Raw genomic sequence first — 21,968 nt, 5'->3', positions numbered from 1 at the left:
ACACTGAAATTAGCCCAGTTGTTAGTTTTAGCTCATTCACATTGAGATCTTCTGCACAGTCCCAAATGCAGTGATTATGTCACGTTGTTGAGTAGACGTATTGATAATCCTTCTTTCTAGATCATAGCTATGAAGGATGGTTATGTGCTCAGAGAAGGGACATTGAAGGACATCCAGACCAAAGACGTTGAACTGTATGAGCACTGGAAAACTCTGATGAATCGCCAAGACCAAGAATTAGAAAAGGTAATGACAGAGAGTGGGACGAGGGTGCATTGTAGCAAAGCATCTTGAATGTTGATCTATGTCTGAGTCCATTCTAATATACTTATGGTGAAATTCTCCTCTCAGGTTAATTGATGGGTGGAATTCTGCACATCAGTAGACCTCATGGGAGGATTTTGAGAGCAATGACTCGGTGGTCTGGGCTCTTCAAGGAGACCAGAAACATAGGCTTCTGTGTTACTTCTCTGCCTCAGCAAGAGAGAGTTTTGCTGGAGCTTAAACTGTGTCAGCTCTCTGCCATACCAGTCTATCCACCTCACCAGCAAACTCCTCAAGGTTCTTCCAGTCTAATCCTTGCCTCGCAGGCAATGTTCCCTCTAATTTTTGACAGGCTGTGTGCGCAAAAAATTTCTTCTGTGCACATTTTTGACAGGTCGTGTGCGCAAAAAATTTCTGTGCAAATTTTTGTGCTTCTGTGCAAATTTTTGTGTGTGCAGTGTTTCGCCATGTGCGCGGGGTTTAGGATCTATCTGCGTGCGCACACGTGCACAGCTTAGAGGGAACAGTGCTCGCAGGTAACATTTAGTGAACCCCAGTTCCTGAGTTCTCCTGAGACATCTCCTTGCAGTGTCCACTGCTCTCAGTGGACTCTCACACAAATTATTAAGTCCGCTGTCTCCAGAGAGACACTACGCACATACTAACATGTTAGCCCAGCTGAGGACACATTCTTTACCTTAATACACAGCACTGAGATGGTTTATAATAAAAGTAAGTATAGGTTTATTAATAAAGAACATAGATGTAAGTGATACTAAGCAAGAGTAATAGAGACAGAAATGGTTACAAATAAGACAAAAGTAAAACATGCTTTTTAGAGTCTCAAATTTAACAGATTACAATACTGGTCTCAGGCAATTTCTCAGAATCTTCAACCCATATGGCTGAAGGATCCACCTTTCACAGATTTCAAGAGTGCTTTCCTCTTTTTTCCCTTAAGTGATAGATAGGTAAGGGGTTCTCTCCCCTTCTTTTTATAGTGCATTAAACCTTTGAAATATATTCTTCTGAAGTGTATCCCCAGGTAATGTTTTCTCCCCTGCTGCTTGTGCTCCAGGAAGCTGATGCCATCCTGTCTTCCTCATGCTTCCCTCAATTTGTTTTTCCTGTGGACTCAGATGTAAATGAACTTCCATTGTCTCTGGCATCACCTTGCTTACACTAAAATAATGACACTCACAGTAGGTTGGACTCTCAAGTTAATGTAATGTTACAGGATATGGAAACTGACCAAACTACTTTGGAAAGAAAAACTCTCAGAAGAGCAATGTACCCGAGAGAATCCAAAGCACAACTGGAAGATGAGGATGAAGGTACATTATATCTTTTCACACGGGGTAGACTATAAACATGCAGCATTCACATGTAGCCACATTCTTAAGATATTGCTAAATGTTCTTGGCAACGAGATATGAAGATGTTGATGACATTTACTCTTTTGGGCAATAGGAGTGGAAAGTCCAATACTTTGAGCTATTTAGAATTAGAGCTGTTTAATGGATTCTTCATGGAGTTTTGCAAACAATGTGCAGGAATAAGGATAGAGGAGAGCTAGAGATGTACTATGCTGCATTTTCTGCAGATAGTAAGAGAGAAATGGAAAAAAAAAAGATATATAGAGAAATTCTGGGCCAGAGCCTCAGCTAGTGTTAATCGATGTAGCTCCATGGAAGTCATTGTGTTATGCTGTTTTACACTAGCTGAGGATCTAGCCGTCTAGCTCCAGTTTTGTCACATAGTTATGAATGTCCCTCACTGATTCTGCCTATTGAGATACCCGCCCCCACAGGCTCCTGTCAGTAGCTTGTAGTTATTTGCACATCCTTTTAAAGAAGAACATGATTTTTTTTTTAAATTAGAGATGGAGCCTAGTCTGCTATTTTGGGATCTGGATCTGTCTAGATATTTGTGGCCCCGTCATCCAAGTTACTTTTTTGTCTCCACAAATGTCTACATTTTTGGAGGCAGTGATCCAGATCTGAGTCACTTGTAAAGTTACTTGTAGGGTTATAAGCTATTGGCAACAGGACCTATCAAGAACACTTCTGGGCTGTTGGGGAGCCCCTCAGGGCAATATTCAGTTCTGGCAGCCAGTGGGATGGTGCTAGAGAGATAAAGGGATTAACTGAATGCTTCATAAGCTTAGCGGAGTACTGATTTATGTCAAGGACTCACTACTTGGCAGAGTTATTGACTGGATTGACTATCTAATTATAAGTTCTGTTTGTGGGGCTGTTTATCCCTGTAGAGTGTTTCATCTGGCTATGCTACTTGGGGTATATAGAATATTTTCTAAGGCTCATGATGGCACTATGACTTGGTGGTTTAGAGATACCCTCCACTGCTTTGCTCCAGAGGCTGAACATAGCACTTCTTTAACATGTACAGTCTCCAGTGGTCTTGAGGGCAGAAAAACTAAGGTCTTCCCACACTTCTAGTTCTGGGATATAGCAGTAATGCCATGTCAATAAACCAGTCCTATAAACTGGGTACAGATATCTTCTTCCTTCAGTAAGTTATAAAGAATGGGGATTGAAGGCCCTGTGGGAACATGACTATACATTCCAACAGAACACCAGCATGCAACAACTCCAGAATTCTCAGACAAAACACTCGGTTAAGGTGGTAAAATACATATCAATAACTTCAAGGGTAACATTTAACAGGACTTTGTGCTCTAGTTCCTTGTTATCCTGGTTCTCACATTCACTCATTGTATGATCTTGGGAAAGTATTTAAACTCTCTGTGCCTCAGAACACATGAAATTTCAGATAAATTAGTGACTCTCCATAATATTCAGATTTACTAAAGTACTTCAGACACTGTCAGTTCAGGGCTGTCAAGTCAAAAAAAAGTTCTGTCAGAAGACTCCAGGTCTACATTCCCCTCAAGTGTGCATAGTAGTACTGTGAGCTTCAATACTCTTGTTGCGTCTCAAATCTCCATAATGCAATGTTTTCACAGCAGCAGATTGTGATACCTAAGCATGTTACAACAGAGCACAACCATCACCTTATGTTGCAATGTGATGTGGTTACACATGATAGTGTCCTCTTCTATGAAGATAAAGCTTGTAGTGATTGCAGGTAATGTTAAGGCAGAGCCCTGCTAAGCAACACGAGGCAACTCTTCTGTATGGAATGCTTGGCAGAGCTGTTTGTAGCTTCCCAAACAACCCATAAAAGCCTCACTCCCCATCTGATAATGTAAAGACAAGCTGAACACACCAGAAAAGCCTTTGGAAATCCTAAAACTAGTCTGATTTCTATGAATGCATTCCATACTGAAGATATGATTTATTGAGGGCATGTCTACACTTACCGTGGATCGACGCTGTGATGATCTATCCATCGGGGGTCAATTCAGCGGGTCTAGTGAAGACCCGCTAAATCGATCACAGATTGCTATCCCGTCGACGCCGGTACTCCACCGAAACAAGAAGAGTTTCTCCTGTCGACCCAGCGTGGTCGACCTAGGCTACGTCGATTCCAGCTATGTTATTCATGTAGCTGGAGTTGCATAATTTAGGTCAACTTAGCCCCATAGTGTAGACCTGTCCTTAAGGATTATTAACAAAACTAGAGATGGTCAACTGAAAGGGATGGAAAAAACATGATTTTGTGAGGGCATTTCCCCTTTTCTCATTTTCAAAAATTCAAAAAATGTTAACAAGCTGTAGAGTTGGTGGAAGAAAAGAAAGAACAGTCACAAAACATATCTAAAAATGTTGCTGTTTTTTAATTAAAATGTCAAATTATCATCCAAATGTCAACATTCAAAAAATGTCCACCATCCCCAGTCAAAACATGAATGATTGTCCGTGTGGTACTGAATAAAATCTAACTGATTTGGTCAAATTTCTGAATCACAGAGGAAGAAGAGGAAGAAGATGATGATGATAACATGTCAACAGTAATGCGGCTTAGAACAAAGATGCCATGGAAAACCTGCTGGAGATATCTTACCTCTGGAGGATTTTTCTTCCTGTTTCTGATGATTTTCTCCAAGCTCTTGAAACACTCAGTCATTGTAGCCATAGATTACTGGCTGGCAAGATGGACATCCATGGAGAATGGAAATAAAACAGGGGATTCCACAGACCCTCAACGCTCAAACAAGGTTGGCCATAATTTACAGCTTGTCAGACAAAAATATTCTCAAATAATTGAAAAATAACCCTATGTTAACCTAGTAACCAGTTAGATTGGGAATGTAGCTAATATAAATACTATAATATCAATTGTTAAATAAGATGGGTGAATTGGTTAATCTAATTTAAAAACCAATATAAATCTTAATCCAAATGTCAAACTGAAACTAAAATTTGTTTGAGTTTAGAAGAACTTTGGACTCAAATTTTCAAAAATTGGAGCCTAATAGGCTCTTAAATCCACATTTAGCAACCTAAATTAATACCCAGATTTTCAAAAGTGCTGATCACGCAGCAGTTCCCATTGATACTAACAGAGAAATGAATCCAAAGTTTGGATTCGAGAAGTATCCCAAAGTTCAGATGCTTATGAAAATGTAGTAAAAGTTTTCTCATGAGATTTCCAGTACCTCTCATATCCAGGCAGAATCCAGAGGGCAGATCCTTAGCTGGTCTAAATTATTATGGCCCCATTAGACCAGCTGAGGAGCTGCCCCTCTGACCTCCAGTGGAGCTTGAAATTAACATTGTTTTTTTCTTTCTGACGTTATCCAAACTTAATTCCTGAAAAGTTCTGTTCTACTTCAGTCTGAGTTTTGGGGACCTTTGCATTTATCCAAACTAGTTCACCGATCTAATTCACAAGCCTTGGGTCCAGTCCTGCAATGTGCTGAACATCCTCAACTCAAGACCTTGCAGCATACTCACCTTTAGTAGCTGCAGTGAACTTCATTCATTACGCATCTTCCTGAGACAAATTAGGCCCCCAAATTAATCCCCAATCTGAAAATCTGCTTCACCCAAATATAGTGAATTGCAGGATTGGGGCCATAGGTTGAAAACTCCTTTTATAATGTAAAAAAAAAAAAGAATCACGTTAATTTAAACATGCAGCACGTTCCGTTATTATTGAAGTCTTTTGGAGTCTGACATACCAGCTGGTGTTAGCTCTGAAGAACATTGCCTTGGGGATTTCCAAGGTTAATTTTTTTCTCCTTTTATTATTAATTTTATTATTAATTTATTATTATTATTAGTCTTATCATGTAGCTGTGTTCAGCATGCTTTGTGGAGCAGGGATTGTCCTTTGCCTCATCACATCCCTGACTGTGGAGTGGATGGGCCTCACAGCAGCCAAGAACCTTCACCACAATCTCCTCAATAAGATCATCCTCGGACCAATCAGGTACAGCAAAAGTGATTTTCCTGCTGAGAGGCCAATCTACCAAAGAACACCTGCTATGTAACACAGTGGCTAGTGCTGAGAAGAACATGGCTCATTCCCCTACAGCCCTCAAGTCCCGCAGAATCTGAAAGTGCCAGCTGAGATGCTGAGGAAATTACCCTCTTTCAGGCTGGAAAACATACGACTTCAGATTCTGCCTGCTTTTCATACCTAGCGGTTTTCATCTGAAAGTAATTTCAAGTTACAAAGTTTTCAAACAGTTTGAAATTCATCTAGAGGTTTTGGGGCCACAGAAGGTTCCCAATGTGGTGGAAATGCATCAGTTCCAATGCACAGAGGTGGGAGTGTGTGTGTGGGGGGGACACACCATATTTCTTATGCTCCAAAGAGACAGGTTCTGCATGAGCTTGACATAGCGCAGCACGGAGGTTGGGTTGGCCCAGGGTGTGATTGCATGCATGCAGTGACTGCAGTTCCCATATAAAGAGTGAATAGGTAACACACTGTCCTGTCCAGCCCAGGAGTTGGAAACTTAACCCAGGACAGCAGGGTGGACTTTACAATGAATCTTTCAAGTTGAGGGAGCCAGAGGATGGATAGAGGAGTTGAGAGAAGGGGGCTGAGAGTTTTTCAGGGGGTTGTGGAAGACTTAAAAGTTTGGGGTTAAAATAAGATTTAGATGGCATTCCAAATGCAGGTATAAGACTGAATTATAGTTTTCCTATTTTCTAACTGGTTCTAGGGGACTGGTTTGACAGTAGCCCTAAGTTCTGACTAAGGTTGATATTTCTCCAGAACCAGACTTCCTCTTCACATAGTTTTTTGCTTCTGTTTTGTTCAATAGATTCTTTGACACAACTCCCCTGGGGCTAATTCTAAATCGCTTCTCTGCTGATACGAATATCATTGATCAGGTGAGCACATTGGTCCATTTATTCTATAATGTCTTGCCCAATTAATGCCACCATTTTAGAGAAGAAATACACCGTTTGTTAACTGGGAGCCATATAGTTTGTCACTTACATACAGAACAGATGGTGTGACAAACTCTGAACTGTAAAAAAGCTTCCAGGCAAAACACCTTTTACGAGATTATTATTGTTGAGCTCACAACGACTCAAATATGTTCAGGGATACAAAGATAGAGCTACTGGAAAACTCCCCTGGTTCTTTAGAAATACAGGTTCACATGTTAAGTATACTATATTAGGAAGGAGTTTTATTTAAGTAAATTAGGAACAAAAGAAATCCTAGAAATGATGTAGGTCCATTACTAGCTGGAGCTGGTAAAATTGTTAATAATGATGCAGAAAAGGCAGAAGTGTTCAATCAGTACTTCTGTTCTATATTTGGAAAGAAGGATTCATATCACATGAGGATGCTTAACTACTTTCCAGCCACTACTAACTAAACAACATCTACTAGGCATAAACATTTTAAAATCTGCAGCCCCAAATAACTTGCACTCAAGAGTCCTAAAAGAGCTGTCTGAAGAGATTTCTAGTCTGATTAGGTTAATTTCAATAAATTTTAAAATACCAAAGGAATTCTAGAAGAATGTAATACTGCTAATTTTGTGCTAATATTCAAAAAGGACTAGCAGCACGACTGGGGAACTATAGGCTGACTAGCGTGACATTAATGTTGGGCAAAATAATGGAAAAACTTATAGGAGATTCAAGCAGCGCTTAAATTCTCAGAGATTATTTCCCGGAGCGCTACCCCTCCCCCCCCCCCCCCGCTCCCGATTCTGGGCTCCGGTCTTCAACTGCAGGATGTCTAAGGTCTTTAGCCCCGCAGGGGGTTGGGTGCCAGGCCTCAGGGACTTCAGCCCCGTGGTGGGAGGGAAGCGCCAAGGTTCAGGCTTCTGCCCTGAGGCAGGTGCCAGGGCTTCCGCAGGTTTGAAAATGTTTACCAGAGCTCTGCTTCAGTGGGCTCAGGCTTGGATTCAAGTGATAACGAATTAAAAGATAGGAATATAATTAATGCCACTTAATAAGGTTTGATGGAAAATAATTCTTGTCTAGCAAAGCTGATTTCATCCTTTAATGTGATTAGAAGTTTGGTTTATAAAAGTAACTGCATAGATGCAATAGACTTTTGTAAGGCATTTGACTGAGTATTGCATGACATTCTGCTTAAAAATTAGCACTAGACAATATCTATAATGTTCACATTAAATGCTGAAGAACTGGTTAACTGACATCTCAAAAAGTAGCTGTCGTTGGAGCATCGGTGCTGGAACTAGTGGTACTGGGGGTACTGCTGCATTCCCTGGTTTGAAGTGGTTTCCATTATATATAGGGTTTACAGTTTGGTTCAATGGCTCTCAGCATCCCCATGATACAAATTGTTCCAGCGCCCCTGAAATGGGGAATCATCACTGAATGGGGCTGTTTGTAGTGGGCTTCTACAGAGATTAGAATGAGGTCCGACACTATTGACCATTTTCATCAAGGATATAGAAGTAACTATAAAATCGCTGATGATGAAATTTGCAAATTACACAAAGATTGGCAGAGTGGTAAATAATGAGAACAGGGCAGTCACAGAGTGATCCTGATCACTTAGTAAACTGAGCCCATTCAAACAAAATACTTTTTAATACAACAAATGTAAAGTTATAAATCTAGGAACAAGGAATGGAGAATGAGGGGAACTGTATCCTGGAAAGCAATGACTCTGGAAAGGGCTTACAGAGGGCTCATAGAGGGCTTAGTGAGTAAGCAACTCAATGTGATTCTGTGGTAAAAACAGCTAATGCGATTCTTGGATGCATAAATAGGGGAGAAGTGAGAAGGAAGGAGTGAGGAAGTGATTTTATTTCTGTGTATGGCAATGTCAAGCAATGCTGTAATACTAGCAGAAAAGGGCACAAAAAGAACCAATGGCTGGAAGCTGAAGCCAGACAAATTCAAACGAGAGATTAGGCACAAGTTTTTAACTGTGAAGGTTATTAACCGCTGGAATAATCTAACAAGGAAAGTGATGGATTCTCCATCTCTTGGTGTTTCAAATCAAGACTGGGTGTCTTCTGGAAGTTATGCTTTAGCCAAACTCAAATCATTGGGCTCAATACAGGGGTAATTGGGTGAGATTTAATAGTCTATGATATACAGAATGTCAGACTAGACCTAATGGTCCCTTCTGGCCTTAAACTGTATGAGTCTATGGAAAGTTATAGTGCAAGGGTTCTCAAAGTGGGGGTCGGGACCCCTCAGGGGTTGCGAGGTTATTACATGGGGAGTCGTGAGCTGTCAGCCTCCACCCGAAACCCCACATTACCTCCAGCATTTATAATGGTGCTAAATATACTAAAAAGTGTTTTTAATTCATAAAGGGGTGGGGGATTGCACTCAGAGGCTTGCTGTGTGAAAGGGGTCACCAGTACAAAAGTTTGAGAACCACTGTTATAGTGTATAATAGTGAACTAAGGACAGATTTCAACAGAAGAGTTGTTTGCAGAGCTTCCACTACTTCTGAGTACCAAGATGCTTGGATGATAAGTGATTGTGAATGTTTTATTTAGAGGCATATGTACAAAGGAGAGTGATTGCAGGGTTCTCAGAACAGGACACCCTATATGGAACAACAGGAAATTCAAAAGCAGTACTAAGTTATCTGAGATCTCACAGAGAAGATTCCCTTTCTTGTCTCATAATGAGGGAAAGAGACTGCCTGTTTCTCCTTGATCCTGGGAGATGCTGAGCATCAGCAAGTCCCAGTGGCCCTAATTCTGGCCTCCACTGAAGCCCCTGTACACTGGCTGTAGGCTCATAGAAATAGAAAAGCCCTTGGAAATTCCTCTGGCATAAAGGGGATGATTCCCAGTGGTGAAGGGCCAGCAGAATGGCTACAGACCAGCCCCACTCATCACCCCATGCACGGAAAGTATATAGTTGCCATATTCCTGAGGTCTGTCTAATACATGTTTTTATCTTATTTCTGGAATAGCACATTCCCCCTACTCTGGAGTCTCTCACCCGGTCCACTTTGCTCTGCCTGTCGGCTATCGGAATGATCTCCTACGCCACTCCGTGGTTCCTTGTAGCTCTTGTACCTCTTGGGGTAGCCTTTTATTTCATCCAGAAATACTTCAGAGTGGCTTCCAAGTAGGTATTAGAAAGTTGCCATGTACATTTCTTTTAAAACCCCTGTATTTATGATTTATCCTAGAATATAAATAAAGCTAGTCAAGAATGGAAAATAATTTCCTTGGTAAATTCCACTGATAAATGTTTCTGTTTTTCAACTAAATGTTTGAAATTTTTTAACTGCAATAGAGATGATTAAAAAATGGTAAAACTTTCTGCAGAAAACCTTGTCCAGTTTTCAGCAACATTTAATACATTTCAGAAAATGCTGACTGTCTCTAAAGATTATGCTTTTTGAAAAAAGAACAAGAGTACTTGCAGTACCATAGAGACTAACAAATTTATTTGAGCATGCTCAAATAAATTTGTTAGTCTCTAAGGTGCCACAAGTACTCTTGGCTTTTTTGCGGATACAGACTGATGCGGCTGCTACTTTGAAACTTGTCAGTATGCTTTTTGAGAATTTCCTAAAATTACACTTGCTTGGAGAATTGAATTGCTTAGGAGATTGGTAATAAAATGTGAAACGTTTTCATACTACAGGTTTCAAATTAGCAGCCGTGTTAGTCTGTATTCGCAAAAAGAAAAGGAGTACTTGTGGCACCTTAGAGACTAACAAATTTATTAGAGCATAAGCTTTCGTGAGCTACAGCTCACTTCATGCATCCGATGAAGTGAGCTGTAGCTCACAAAAGCTTATGCTCTAATAAATTTGTTAGTCTCTAAGGTGCCACAAGTACTCCTTTTCTTTTTTCATACTAGAGTCATTATTTCAATTCTAGACTACAACCCCATTTTAGGAAAACATTCTTACTCAAGAAAACACTTTAATTTTAAGCATGTGCCTCGGTAGTTTCCCAAATCAGGGCTCAGGTGTTTGGTTGGTTTTCTTACTCTGCTTCTTAGTGGCTAGATATCTATGTCCCAAAAACCATAGCAGATTAGCTCCAGCCCTTGATGTCAGTCATAGCAAAATGGCCAACAGCTGAACAGAAGTGAAGACTTGACAGTCACTTCAGGTCAAGATTTATGCACCTCAGTGGGGAAGTGTAGGGGGAAGTTTGAACTGTCACTGTGCATACTATACCTGTTCTGTTGATAATCAGGCATTTCAGACTGAGAGCTGGAACAGTCTCTTTCAATGGCAAAACACTCTTATTGACATAATTTAGAGCCAAGAGCCCCTGCTAAAATCAGTGGAGCAGGACTGGGCCTCAAAATTATCCGGAACAAAAACTGATGATAACTTTGATTAATTTTAACCTGTTTTCTTCAGTTTTAGGCAGCACATGAGTTTTCAAGGAGAATTACCAATATGAAAATTTTGAATGCACATTTTTGAATCAGGGTAAATTTATAATGATCTGTAATTCCAAAGCAATTTGATGAATTTCCATTACACACTGCAGAAACATTCTTCTTCCCCTACTTTTCCAAGCCAAAGTTGTAAATGGCACTAAAATAGATATTGTAGATATTGTGTGATCTAGTGCACTTGACTGGGCGACAGGAGACCTGGCTTCCGTTCCTAACTCTGCCACTGACCTGCTGTGTGAGTGTGAAGTAGTCTCTTGAGCTCTCTGTGCCCATTTTCCCCTTTGTCTGCCTTATCTTATTTAAACTCTTCTGGGCCAGGGCTGTCACTCACTGTGTGTTTGTACCAGGCCCCCATAAAAATTTATAATGGAACTTGATAGCAACTTTAGCTACAGAGGGGCTACTGCTTTTCCATGATATGCCCCAGCGTCTTTAAAGATTCCAATAAATTCAAATGGCATTCTTAGCTGAGAATGACAAGCAAATTAGTGGTAATAGTGGTTTCAAATTAATATATAACATTGTAGTATAGAAAGATATGACTCGGCCATTCCTACCTCAAAAAAAATAAAGCAATGGATTAAGTGGGATGGTGCATGTCCAATTCAAAGCTCTGGTTTCTTCTCATAGTTTTATATAAGGGAGCAAAACCATATGCTGGCCCAGATTTTCAATATTGAGTGCACCCAGTTTTCCCACATGCACTACTGGTTCCTGTGCACAAGCACGGGAGATGTTACACACACTGTGTGCCTGAGTCTCTTGACCCTTGCATATTCACTGGGCATTGCAGGTGCAGATGGTGGGCATCCACGTAACTATACAGTCTTTTTCGTGCACAGTTCTGAAACTTTGGGTCAGCAATAGACATTTTTATTATATACTTTGAACTCCATTTAATCCCAAGTTAGAAGATCTGTTTTCTTGTCCTTTACAATAGAAATGAGGCTGGAGGAATACTATTGTATCTATAAAAGTCATTCATGTGAAACAAACTGTGAAGGAATAGCCTGAGCGTGTATTCAAACAAGACTTATGTTGTAGTCCTATCCAGGCATATGATCTCCATTAACTTTTAGGAACACAAATATTTATGATATTTCCCATAACACTTTTACCCCTTATAATGTTTACCACTACATTCCCCAAAAATTACTTTATATTTTCCATCATAAATTGGTCATACTGCAGTATATTTATCATCCAAATACAAGCATCAAATTCATCTCTCCATGGAGTAACATTCAGTACCAGAGAGTAAGCTATTGATAGAGTATCTGTCAAAATACACCAATACAGTAGAATTTTATTAAGGAGGGTAAATATCAAATGCTGTGACCCATAGTCTGTCCTTCCATACATGTGCTATTCCCATTTACTACAGTGGGAGTTTTATGTGTGTCTGAGGACAAAATTTCTCTCTGTGTTTGAGCAAACATTCTAGTTGCAAGAGATTGGATTTGTAGGCCTTTATCCTCAGATGGATTAGTTGAGTGGATTATTACTCAATGACTGATTGAGAAAATCTGACTGGCTAATGAAGAGGGTATTAATTCTCTAGAAATGCCCCTATACATCCCGACTGAAATGACAGCACCAGTGCTAGAACAAAAAGTCTATACTCCTGCATTGTTTTTCATGTTCAGTATATAGCAGTAATAACAAACATTGTAAGGCATTTCTGAAGAATTATTGGCCAGTGGATGTGGATTCTTATAGATAAACAGCCCCATGTACTTTACCTTCAGTATTCACATCTGGCTTACTTTTAGGCTAGGCTAAAGGCTTCAAGGTTCAGGTTCAACAATGAATCAGACTCAGGGCAAGTGTTTGGATTCGGATTCAATGGCATCTGAATCTCACAAACTTCTTTCATGAGAATTCCATGAATCTCCAAGATTTCTACCATCTTGAATGATGGGACTATCATGACACTAGCCATTACAGTGAAATTTTGGCTGAAACAAGATAGGACTAGAAAACAGATCCCTTCCAGGTTTGGATTTGACCTCAAGCCAGAATGGTAAAGATGTCTTAAATCTAGAATTTCTTCAGAATTCTAACAGATGTGAGATTGCTGTGCTAGCCCCTCTTTAATATAAATATATTGGTATATAGTCCTGATTAAAATGTGTACAATAAAAAACTACAGTAAAATATCCATAAAAATGTTTGCATTTCATTTGCTTCTTGGTCCTGACCTGTTCTTGCTTCTTATACACCTCTTGTTTTGTTTCTCTTGATCACAGGGACCTTCAGGAGCTTGATGACAGCACCCAACTACCTTTACTCTGTCACTTCTCAGAAACAGCTGAAGGCCTCACCACCATCAGAGCATTTAGGTTTGTAAACATGCGTTTCCTCTTCACTGCCTAATCCCGTAGAGCAGTGCACAAGTCTTGCAAATAAATCAAGATGTTTGTTTTTTAAATGAGCAGCCCATCTTGGTTTATTTGGCATCTTGTAAAACCACCAGGCCTATAGGGTTGCCAACTGTCTAATCACACAAACTCAAACATCCTTGCCCCCTTCCCTGCCCTACCCCTTCTCCAAGGCCCTGCCCAACTCACTCCATCCCCCCCTCTCTGTAGCTCACTCTCCTCCACCCTCACTCACTTTCACTGGGGTGGGGCAAGGGGTTGGGGTGTGGGCTCTGGGCTGGGGCCGAGGGGTTCGGAGTGTGGGAGGGGGCCCTGGGCTAAGCCCGGGGAAGGGGGTTGGGATGCAGGAGAGTGTGCAGGGTGCAAGGTCTGGGAGGGAGTTTGGGTGCAGGAGGGAGCTCAGGGCTAGGGCAGAGGGTTGGGGTGCAGTAGGGGGTTTGGGGTGCTGGCTCTGGGAGGGGGCTCAGGGCTGGGGCAGGGGGTTGGGGTGCAGGACGAGGTGAGGGGTGTGTATTCCGGCTGGGTGGCGCTTACCTTGGGCGGCTCCCAGTCAGTGGTGCAGCGGGGCTAAGGCTAAGGCAGGCTCCCTATCTGCTCTGGCCCCTGGCGGGGGCAGGGGGCTCTATGCGCTGCCTCTGCCTGCAGGTACTGCTCGTGCAGCTCCCGTTGGCCAGTTTCCAGCCCCCCAGGTGCCGCAGGGACATGCTGTCTGCTTCCGGGAGCGGCACTGAGCCAGGGCAGGCAGGGAGCCTGCCTTACCCCGCTGCACCGCCAGAATTTTAGCCCCTAAAATCTCCCACTTTGGTGTCAGTAGGCTCTGGGAGATAGAGCCCAATTTCAGGAGACTCACAGTGAAACCAGGAGGGTTGGCAACTCTACAGGCCTAACATGATAAGTGAGGTCACTGAAGAGCAAGCTGGGATCTACTGTTAATTCCGTGTTTGATGCTGGGCATATCATTTGTCTTTGCTGTGCCATAATTAAATCACCTTGCAAAAGGAAGACTCAGCATTTGTATTATTTTATTTATTTATTTTGATTCACACAACTAATGAAATGGCATCTATCCATGGCTCTGGGTGCCCTGGAGAGATTTTTAAAAACTCCATCTAATTTGCAGTATCAATCCTTGTGGGACTTCTGTGGAATTAGGGATGACAGCTTTTTCAGTGTGTGGCACTTAAACTTTTCAGAGGTTTTGTTCAAACAGAAAATCATATGTGGCCAAGATTCCTTTGTTTTCCGTGGAATGCTCACATTTAGGGGCCTGATCCTGTATTATATGTACACCCAGAACTCCCATTGCAGGATCATGCCCTTTATGGAATGAGCTATCCATCTAGTTACTTACAGGCTTCTTTACACAGGGAAACTCATGAAAACTAATCCGAATTAACAAAAGATGTGAATTTAAAGAGGATTAGTTAAACTTAATTAAAACCTTGTGTGGACACTCTTACTCAGAATTAAAGTGGCCTTAATTCAATTCAGCCTAATTCACTTTGAAATTGAATTAAACTAAAAATGTTGAAAATTATTTTTCCTGAGTGTCCCTGTGTAAACAAGCCCTTAGGTATTTATGTGATACCCATTATCTGAGCATCTCACACTCTTTAATGTAAGAGTGTGCAAGGTAGGGAAGCATTATTATACCCATTTTACAGATGGGAAATGGAGACAGAGAGAGACAAGATCACTTATAAGGAAGTATGTAGTAGTGCAGGGGACTGAAGCCAGGTCTTCTAAGTCCCAGACTAGAGCCCTATCCACTGGACCATCACTCCTCTCTGATAATTTTATGGGTTTGTAGACTTTTTTGGCAGGAAGTCTTACATTTATGATAGCTTCGCACACTGCTTCTGCAATTGGATTTACTTCAAAAGTGCTCCAGAAGTGAGTCATATCATAAGAGAACAAAAAGCAGATGTTAAATCATAAAAGAAAAGATGGATCACTAGGGGATCAAGAATATGCATGAAAGTAGAAAAGGTCACTGCTGGACTGGATAATGAAACAATTATTAAATTATCATATGAGATTAAGCCACAGAATCATAAAAGATACAGCCACTTTGAGGAGCTAAATGATGTTAGCAGTCATTCCCACACACAAGACATTGACAAAAACTGCCACTGGTCTTATCAATGGAAAATAGAAAAATGTCATCATTTTGTTTGAAATGTGACCTCTTTTCTTTTTAAGACAGAAAAATGTAATATATACACAAGAGGCACAGAAAATGAGTGACTATGTAACCTCATTCCAAGAGGACTGTTCAGACTTTCCAAGGCATATATGTGTTTTCCAATTTCCATTAAACGTGCTTAGCTAAATTCTGCTCTCAAATGCCCTAGTGTAAATCCAGAGTGACCCCATCAAAATCCCAACTTGATTATCATGGAATGCCAAAATTAGTGTAAGTTGTACTCATTTTGCACATCCATCGAATTCCAAATCTGTGCCAATTGCATTATATTGCTACTTAAACATGCTTTTTGACCAAATTAGACCCAATCTGTAACCTAGACCAGTGGTTCTCAACAAGGGGTTCACATACCCCAGGCAGTATGCAGAGGTCTTCCATCTGTACATCAACTCATTTAGATATTTACCTAGTTTTACGACAGGCTACATAAAATGCAGTAGCGAAGTCAGTACAAACTAAAATTTCATATAGACAATGACTTGTTTATACTGCTCTAAATACTATAAACTGAAATGTTAGTACAATATTTATATTCCCATTGATTTATTTTATAATTATATGGTACAAAGAGAAAGTCAGCATTTTTTAGTAACAGTGTGCTGTGACACTTTTGTATTTTTAAGTCCGATTTTGTAAGCAAGTAATTTTTAAGTGCGGTGAAACTTGGGGGTACCCCAGACAAATCAGACTCCTGAAAGGGGCACAGCAGTCTGCAAAGATTGAGAGCTACTGACCTAGACCACCTTTTCCATCACTGCTGAATTTGGCCCAGATACTTCCATTGTAGTTGAGATTCTTTAGGCAGAATTTGGCCCAGTATATCTGTTTCCACCAGGTAAGGTGATAAGCTAAGGAGAGCTCCATCCAAAATACTGACTTGGGTAGGTGGGATTCAAAATACCATGATCTCCAACCTATGTGAACATAAGAACGGCGATACTGGATCAGACCAATGGTCCATCTAGCCCAGTATCCTGTCTTCTGACAGGGACTGGTGCCAGATGTTTCAGAAGGAGTGAACAGAACAGGGCAATTTATTGAGTGATCCACCTTTTGTCATCCAGTTGCAACTTCCAGCAGTCAGAGATGTAGGGACACGCAAAGCATGGGATTGTGTCCCTGGCCATCTTGGCTAAGGGTATGTCTACACTGCACTTTCATTGGTAAAACTTTTGTCACTTGGGAGTATGAAAAGACACACCCCTGACCGACAAAAGTTTTACCAATGACAAGCGACAGTGTGGACAAGTAACGATGTGGACTGCACTCTCCCACTGGCTACCACCCCTTGTTGAGGGTGCTTTAATTTTGTTGGTGGGAGATTGTAGGCAGGAGAGAGGTCTCCAGCTGACAAAGAGCAACCACACTGCGTGCCTTACAGTGGCAAGACTTTAGTGGCACAGCAATACCGCCGTAAGCTGCTCAGTGTAGACAGAGCCTAATAGCCACTGATGGACCTATCCTCCATGAACATATCTAATTCTTTTTTTAACCCAGTTATGCTTCACAACATCCCCTGGCAATGAGTTCCACTGGGTTGACTATACATTGTGTGAAGAAGTGCTTCTTTATGTTTATTTTACAACTACTGTCTATTAATTCCATTGGATGACCCCTGGTTTGTGTGTTATGTGAAGGGATAAATAACACTTCCTTATTCACTTTCTCCACATCTTTTATTGACCTCTATCAATATCTCCCCTCAGCTTCCTTTCCAAGCCGAACAGTCCCAATCTTTTTAATAATATCTCCTCATATGGAAGCTGTTCTATACCCCTAATCAATTTTTGCCCCTTTCCATACTTTTTTCCAATTCTAATATATCTTTTTTTGAGATGGGATGATCAGAACTGCACTCAGTATTCAAGGTATGGGTGTACTATGGATTTATACAGTGACATTATGATATTTTCTGTCTTATTGTCTATCTCTTTCCTAATGGTTCCTGACATTCAGTTAGCTCTTTTGACTGCCGCTCCACATTGAGCAGGTACGTTTTCCTTGAGTTAAGCCTACCCCCTCATCAACAGAGCTTAAAGGGATTAGAGATCAAAGGATGGCAGGCCAGAGCCTCCTTAGAAAGCTCTCAGCCTTGCCTTGCAGGCTGCTAGGCTTACACAGCCCCCAAACAGACCACACTGTAAACTTCAAGTGAGCAGGCACTTGGCAAGCAAGCACACAGCCAGGGAGAGACCAGAGATCCTCTAACTACCACAATAAATGGAGGTGTTTCCTGGCTCTGTTCCGTTACTCAGCGTAGGTTCTTGCTGCCATGGCTGTGGATTGGGAGAAAAATGGGGAGGGTTGCTGCAGGACCGGCAAAAGTCCTGTTGCGTTCGCAGCAGAAGAGATGTTAGGTAGTGCAACCAAAGCTCTAAATCCAAAATGAAGTACTAAGTTTTATCCATCCGGATGACCTGCTAACCCAGTAGATCAAAATTTGGACCTAGTGCTGCAATGTGCTGAGAGCCTCCTGAGCATTTCTGAGTACCCTCACCTCACGTTATCATCAATGAAAGGTACGCATGCTTAGTGCCTTTCAAGAGGAGTTCAGCACTTGGCAGGATCAGTCCTTTTATTTTAGAAAACCAAAATGGGCTGGGGATGGCAGGAGGCAAGGGGCAGCCCTTGAGAAGCTGGAAGCATCAGGTTGGATGGATCACATCTGGTCATTCGAATTTTCCACAGCCCTTGGTGAGAATCAAAGCCATTCCCTTCCATTCATCTGTTTTTCCCTGTCAAGTCAGCCTTCCATCTCCAGAGTCTCAGGGCTTTCTCAGCAAGCTAATGTTTACTTATTATCTTTCTAATCACCCCCTACCTTCTGAGTTCATTATGTACCGGGATGAAACAATGAACTCCCTCAAGTAGTTTACCACAAAGCACCACAGTTAAATTAGATTGAGATTTCAGTGACCTTTCCTGTTCGTCATCTGACAGGATAAAAGTCTAGGAATGTTCAGAAGATTAGTTGGATTTGGATGAAAATAAGCAGATTGAGCATGTCAGAGTTTCCATTAGGAAAACAGGGGGGTTACTGCCAAATAGAAAGACACTAACAGAATATTCACTGTATTTTCACCCTCCCACTCACTGCTATGACAGAAGGTTCTTTGCCTACCACATCTACAAAACATATGAAATATAACCAAGAAAAAAACTGGGACAACTGGGAAACATCAAGGATGGCCTTTAGCCATCAGTGTTATGATCTTCTCACCGCAAGGTCCTGAACTTTTAAATACCAATTATTTTGAAATTGGAGGGGTTGCGGTGTAAAACAGTTTATGAACTGTTGAGTGAAATTTGGCTATTTCTTTAAGTGATAATGTTTAGGACTTGATTAAGTAGTATGTGAAGCAAGAAATGGCTGCCAGATTGGGCAAGCACCAAAGGCCAGATGAACTGTAGTAAATCACGATAAATCCCTTGAATTCAGTGGAACTAGGCCAATTTACACCAAGGGGGGACATGTCCCCAAAGAGTAGTTGTGAGGCTTACATAATCTACCAGCCTTTTATTGAGTATTTTATTGGTTTCTAAATGTCATTGCTATTACACAGGAGGGAAAACCAACTGGAAGCTAAAACACGCATTCACTTTTGTAATTTAGAAATTATTCATTGTTCAGTTTTTCGGACATTTTGTGGCTGTCTGAGGAAATGGCTTAGGTAAAGTGTTGAATGTTGGTGGTGTGTCCATCAGCCCAATACGTGAAAGGCAGTGGTTGTGCTGAAGGACTCATGCAGTTGGCTTCTCAGTCAGATTTTGGCTAAAATATGAAATCTCTGTTCCACCCTTGCTCCAGGGTGTAGTAATTCGCTGCTAGGTTATCTCAGTTGATTAGCATTTTGGGAGAAAGAGAGGAGCCAAAGCTCTGCTTATTCCCTTCCCCATCCACCTGATTTTGCGGGTAGTTGTGGATAAATAATGCCTGCTTACTGCTTCACATCTAGTCTGGTTAACCTACGCAGGGATGTAAAAGGGGTTCCCACTCCCCCTTACTATGCTTCACAGACATGCACTCTGACCCACAACCCAACCCAGTGCTACCATTTGTAGAAGAAGATACTGCCTAGTGTGAGTAAGGTGTGGTTCTGAGGGGAGAATTTTGTCCTAAGTTTGGTAAAAGACACAATAAGTTCAGCAAGCTGTCAGGTTTTTTAGAATAATTGAACCTTTTGTGCATGTGTGTGTTATAATGTAACCACTTTGCTGTCTGCAGGCATGAAGCCAGGTTTAAACAACATATGCTGGAACTGACAGACACGAACAACATTGCCTACTTGTTTCTGTCAGCTGCCAACAGATGGCTGGAGGTCAGGACGGTACGTACAGTTTAGTCCCCACTATGGTTTTGAAACCTTGGAAGCAAACAGAGACTTTGCCTGATGCACAGGGCTAGATAATAGTTTAAATTAATCTCAAAATGAGATATAACAGTTTTGTGTACGGTGATCCTTAAAATAGCTCAGGGTTGTTTATGTTATAGCAGCAGGGTTTTTTATTTACTTCTTGGCTTGAAGTAAGAAAATACAAGGCTCCTTCATACTTCGGTGTTGGGATGTTGATTGTTCTGAAAAGAGTGCAACAGAAAATATCTACATAACTTTGAAATAAGATTCTCTGTTCACAGAAAGAAAAGGAGTACTTGTGGCACCTTAGAGACTAACAAATTTATTAGAGCATAAGCTTTCGTGAGCTACAGCTCACTTCATCGGATGCATTTGGTGGAAAAAAACAGTTTTTTTCCACCAAATGCATCCGATGAAGTGAGCTGTAGCTCACGAAAGCTTATGCTCTAATAAATTTGTTAGTCTCTAAGGTGCCACAAGTACTCCTTTTCTTTTTGCGAATACAGACTAACACGGCTGCTACTCTGAAACCTGTTCACAGAAAAAAATTCTTCTACTACCATGCAACATCTGAGGCCCTGCCCAAGTGGAAACTATTTTCAAAGGGGCTTTGGTAGTTTTGCCAACTTTGCAATAATTCTGTTTTTGGTTTTTATGCCACCTTTCATCTCTCAGGACCCCAAAGCACTTCCCAAATGATGGGCCCAGGACTGAGGACCTCACTCACAGCCTGATTCTGCCAGAATGCCTTCCAAAGTCCATAGGGCCATTTGTGGAGTAAAATACTGCTTGACTTGAGTAAAGATGGCAGAACTGAGCCTTGAGTAAGGGAGAGCTGGGGATTTGGTAGCAATAGACCCCAAAACAGAGAGTCAGATTCTTGGCCCTGATATAAGTTCTCAGTGAGTGGGGCATAAGAAGCCTCCCTCCATGTTCATGGTCTCCACAAGGGTCAGACAGAATTATTGCTCCCTCCCTACTCACCTGGCATTTCAAAGAAGGGCCAAGGAGTAGGCAGGTCCATGTCCTTCCCCTCTGTGCCAGAGACTGGGGCCAAAGCTTCATCTTTGGAATGTTTTAGTGTCAGGTACACTTCACCTGCATATTGAGATCTCCATGTGGCATTCTGCCTCCTTGGGCTCCCTTGGGGCAGCACAGTTCTGCTCCATTTCTTACTCTGGATAGGATCTGGCTCTGAGTAAGATCTCAGGGTTCAGCCCTGTACAGTGTCAATGAACTGCAGTGATGCCCCATTTGTACCCAATAAAAGAAAGATGAAGTTTAAGGACAAAATCTAGCCCTGGTATAAGCTGTTGCAATTTCTAAAAATCTCCTGATGTTGGACCTGCTGAAGTGGGTTTTAGCCCACGAAACCTTATGTCCAAATAAATATGTTCGTCTCTAAAGTGCCACAAGGACTTCTTGTTGTTTTTTCTCCAAAAATACATCTCTCTTCTATCAGCTCTTTGGGATTTTTAAAATACTGTGTGGAAGAATGCAGTGTTGCCAAGAAATAGCTAATTTGGCTGTGTCCAATGGCATTGTTATCACACAGAGACATATGGGTTTCAGAGTGACTGCACAGCTCCTATTCCAACAGCTGATGGAGACCCAAGCGTACTGTATATCTAATGCACTTTCTTGCTACAGGGATTGGGTTAGAGGCTACTATTATCTTCACTTTAGCATTTCCTACCAGCAGATTAATTGAACCGTATTCCTTGCAAATCATAGAGGGAAAGATTCTTGGATGGAAAGAGGGAGAAAAATCAGATGAAAAAATGCTGACTCTGAAATGCATGGGAGAATTGCCAGGGCAAATGATAGAAATTAGGTATCAGTGACCTGAGTGTGTCCACAAATCACAACAGCTACCTAGAAGTCTACAGTTCATCATTTTTATCTGAAGTCCTGACCATTAGATGCAAAATTTGGATAGTAAATGTAGAGGATGGATTGAGGTTTCTTTTAAAAAGGGGGAATCAGGTTTTGA

General features: G+C 41.3%; 1 protein-coding gene across 1 annotated transcript in view; it reads left to right on the top strand.

Annotated features, from left to right (window-relative positions):
- Positions 1 to 21,968, top strand: part of ABCC9 (ATP binding cassette subfamily C member 9) — a 130,461-nt gene that overhangs the window by 86,385 nt on the left and 22,108 nt on the right. Inside the window, 8 exon segments of the mRNA XM_043516428.1 lie at positions 121 to 246; positions 1,502 to 1,598; positions 4,158 to 4,405; positions 5,474 to 5,622; positions 6,467 to 6,536; positions 9,577 to 9,734; positions 13,283 to 13,375; positions 19,846 to 19,948. Of these exon segments, the coding sequence (XP_043372363.1) occupies positions 121 to 246; positions 1,502 to 1,598; positions 4,158 to 4,405; positions 5,474 to 5,622; positions 6,467 to 6,536; positions 9,577 to 9,734; positions 13,283 to 13,375; positions 19,846 to 19,948 (1,044 nt within the window).

This window comes from Dermochelys coriacea, chromosome 1, assembly GCF_009764565.3.
Source record: "Dermochelys coriacea isolate rDerCor1 chromosome 1, rDerCor1.pri.v4, whole genome shotgun sequence".
In the NCBI taxonomy this organism is placed as follows: domain Eukaryota; kingdom Metazoa; phylum Chordata; order Testudines; family Dermochelyidae; genus Dermochelys; species Dermochelys coriacea.
The sequence above is the reverse complement of the archived record's forward strand: the minus strand, read 5'-3'. Positions and strand labels throughout refer to the sequence as shown.